At 48.5% G+C, this 2,261-nt stretch overlaps 1 protein-coding gene across 1 annotated transcript in view; it reads left to right on the top strand.

Annotated features, from left to right (window-relative positions):
* The window catches only part of FLT1 (fms related receptor tyrosine kinase 1), a 201,508-nt gene that overhangs the window by 178,217 nt on the left and 21,030 nt on the right, over positions 1–2,261 (top strand). Inside the window, exon 22 of the mRNA XM_007955784.1 lies at positions 727–849. Coding sequence (XP_007953975.1) covers positions 727–849 — 123 coding nt within the window. The remainder of the gene's footprint in view (positions 1–726; positions 850–2,261) is intronic.

Here is a 2,261-nt window from a genome sequence, read left to right as displayed (position 1 = left end):
TATATCATTATGTAATTGCCAAATTACATCATTACACACCTGCCAAATTACATCATTACATAACTGCCAAATTACATCATTACATAACTGCCAAATTACATCATTACATAACTGCCAAATTACATCATTATGTAACTGCCAAACCACTGAGAATCATGGTTCAGCAAGCTGACACCTCACCTTACCCATCACAGCCAGTGTAACTCTCATCTCGTACCTTGGTATTCGTTACTGCCAGACATACATCGTTAACGTGCAGAATGATTGGAGAACAGATTTTCACTGTTGTCATAAATGCAAAATGTCAGACAATGAGATAGTTGGTGAGTGAGGAGTAGATACAATACATACGGGTGGAGCCCTCCCATAAAATTGCAGCCAGATGGAGTTCTGGTCTCAGTGGCTTAGCAGCAAAAGCTGTGGGGAGGTTGTCCTCACTCAGAGACCTCAGAGTGCTAGCTTGGTGGGTCAGGAGGCTGGACCTCAGAACATAGCCCTAGCCAGTTTCGGGGCATCTCTGGACTTTGGGGCATCAGGAACCCAGCCCTCTGTTTGCAAAGACTCGCTTGACATGTGTGATGGTGCCACGATCCCATTTGGTGACTTCCTTCATGCCATGTGAAGTGGATCATGGGATTAAGAACAATGGCATGGCACTAAGGAGGCACAGGCAAGTAGTTGGCTGGATTAAGGAAGTGCATTGATTTTGCACCTGTCTTATCACAGTGCATTCATCGTGACCTGGCAGCACGCAACATCCTGTTATCTGAGAACCACGTGGTGAAGATTTGTGACTTTGGCCTTGCCCGCGATATTTACAAGAACCCCGATTATGTGAGAAAAGGGGATGTAAGTCAGTGTAATGTTTACTTGTCTCGTTGATACTCTCTCATTTTCAACCATGGACTGAGGCCCTGGTAAATACGTATACTTCCCCACAGTGGTGGGCCCTGAACGCCGTTACATGCTCTCTGTGCAGGCGAGCTGTCCAGATGGGCTGTGCACCAGAGAGCCCTTGTGGGGGCGCAGAAAGGCCATGGGTTCCTCCCATAATTCCTGGGGTGGTACCTGCTTTGGGCCGCACCGTCTGAAGACTTGCTCCTCTGAGAAGTGTTCACTGGGACCCTGGGAAGCCATACCGTTTACCTCTCGTTGGCTCCTGGCGGAGTGCCCTGAACTTCCCAAGAGAACAGCCCGGACTCTTCCCCTCATTTAAACCCAGATAATGGATTCAGCAGGTGGATGTATCTCAGGAAAGGGTGGGGGACCTCAGGGGGGAGGAAGTGTTTACCTCCTGCGTCTGCCTTCCATGCCCAGCCTGTCCCCACCGCTCACACTGGCTTCTCTCCTCCACTTGTTTTTGGACATAGTGTTATTTGTCTCTTGTGGGTGACCTCTTGTGTCCTGTCTTATCTGGTCTCCTTGAGGCCTGAAGCCTATGTCAGGGCACTGAAGATGACTCCACAGCAGTGGTTCTCAAACTTGAGTGTGCGTCAGCATCCCCTGGACCCCAGCCCCAGAGCTGAGGCCACAGCACGTCTTGGGTGGGGCCTAAGAACTTGTATTTCTAAGAAGCCTCTAGGTGATATGGAGGCAGCTGGTCCCAGGACCAGGCTTCAAGAACTGCTGCTGCACAGTGTCTTTTTATAAAAAGAAAGAAAAAGAAAACTTTTCTTGGGAGCCCTGGCTTGCAAAGATGGCGTCCACCTGTGTCTGTCCTTTTCCTCCTCAGCCGCTCCCTCAAGTTTTCACGTTGTCTCTCCATTATCTGCTCCTCCCTGCCAATTCCCATCCATCAAAAGCAGCAAAGCCTTCCTTACTGGGATTTCTGCCATCTAAGTGTGAAGGAAGATTTATTGGCTCGCTTGACCACATTTTAAACGTTAATACGTTTTAAACACCGCCTCTTGGTCACTGTCACTTGTCCTCTTAACTACTTCCTGCCTCATTGACTTTTGAAGTCCTGTCTTTTAGCCTATGCATGGCATTCAAACTTCCTCCTTCTTAATACAAACTTGTGGGAATTACTGGTTTTTAGGATGTTTTCAAATTCAACTTGCTCTTTTTTAGACCCTAAGTGGCCCTATAGAAGGAGCCCTGGTAGTACCATGGTTACACACTCAGCTGCTAACCACGTCACTAGTTTGAGCCCACCAGCTGCTCCACGGGAGAAAGATGTGGCAGTCTGCTTTAATAAAGATTAACAGCCTAGGAAACCCTGTGGGGCAGTTCCACTCTGTCCTCTAGGGGCGCTGTGAGTC

This window comes from Orycteropus afer, unplaced genomic scaffold, assembly GCF_000298275.1.
Source record: "Orycteropus afer afer isolate SDZICR_OR568_19922 unplaced genomic scaffold, OryAfe1.0 scaffold00540, whole genome shotgun sequence".
In the NCBI taxonomy this organism is placed as follows: Eukaryota; Metazoa; Chordata; class Mammalia; order Tubulidentata; family Orycteropodidae; genus Orycteropus; species Orycteropus afer.
Note: the sequence above shows the minus strand (reverse complement) of the source record. Positions and strands in the feature narration are given on the sequence as shown.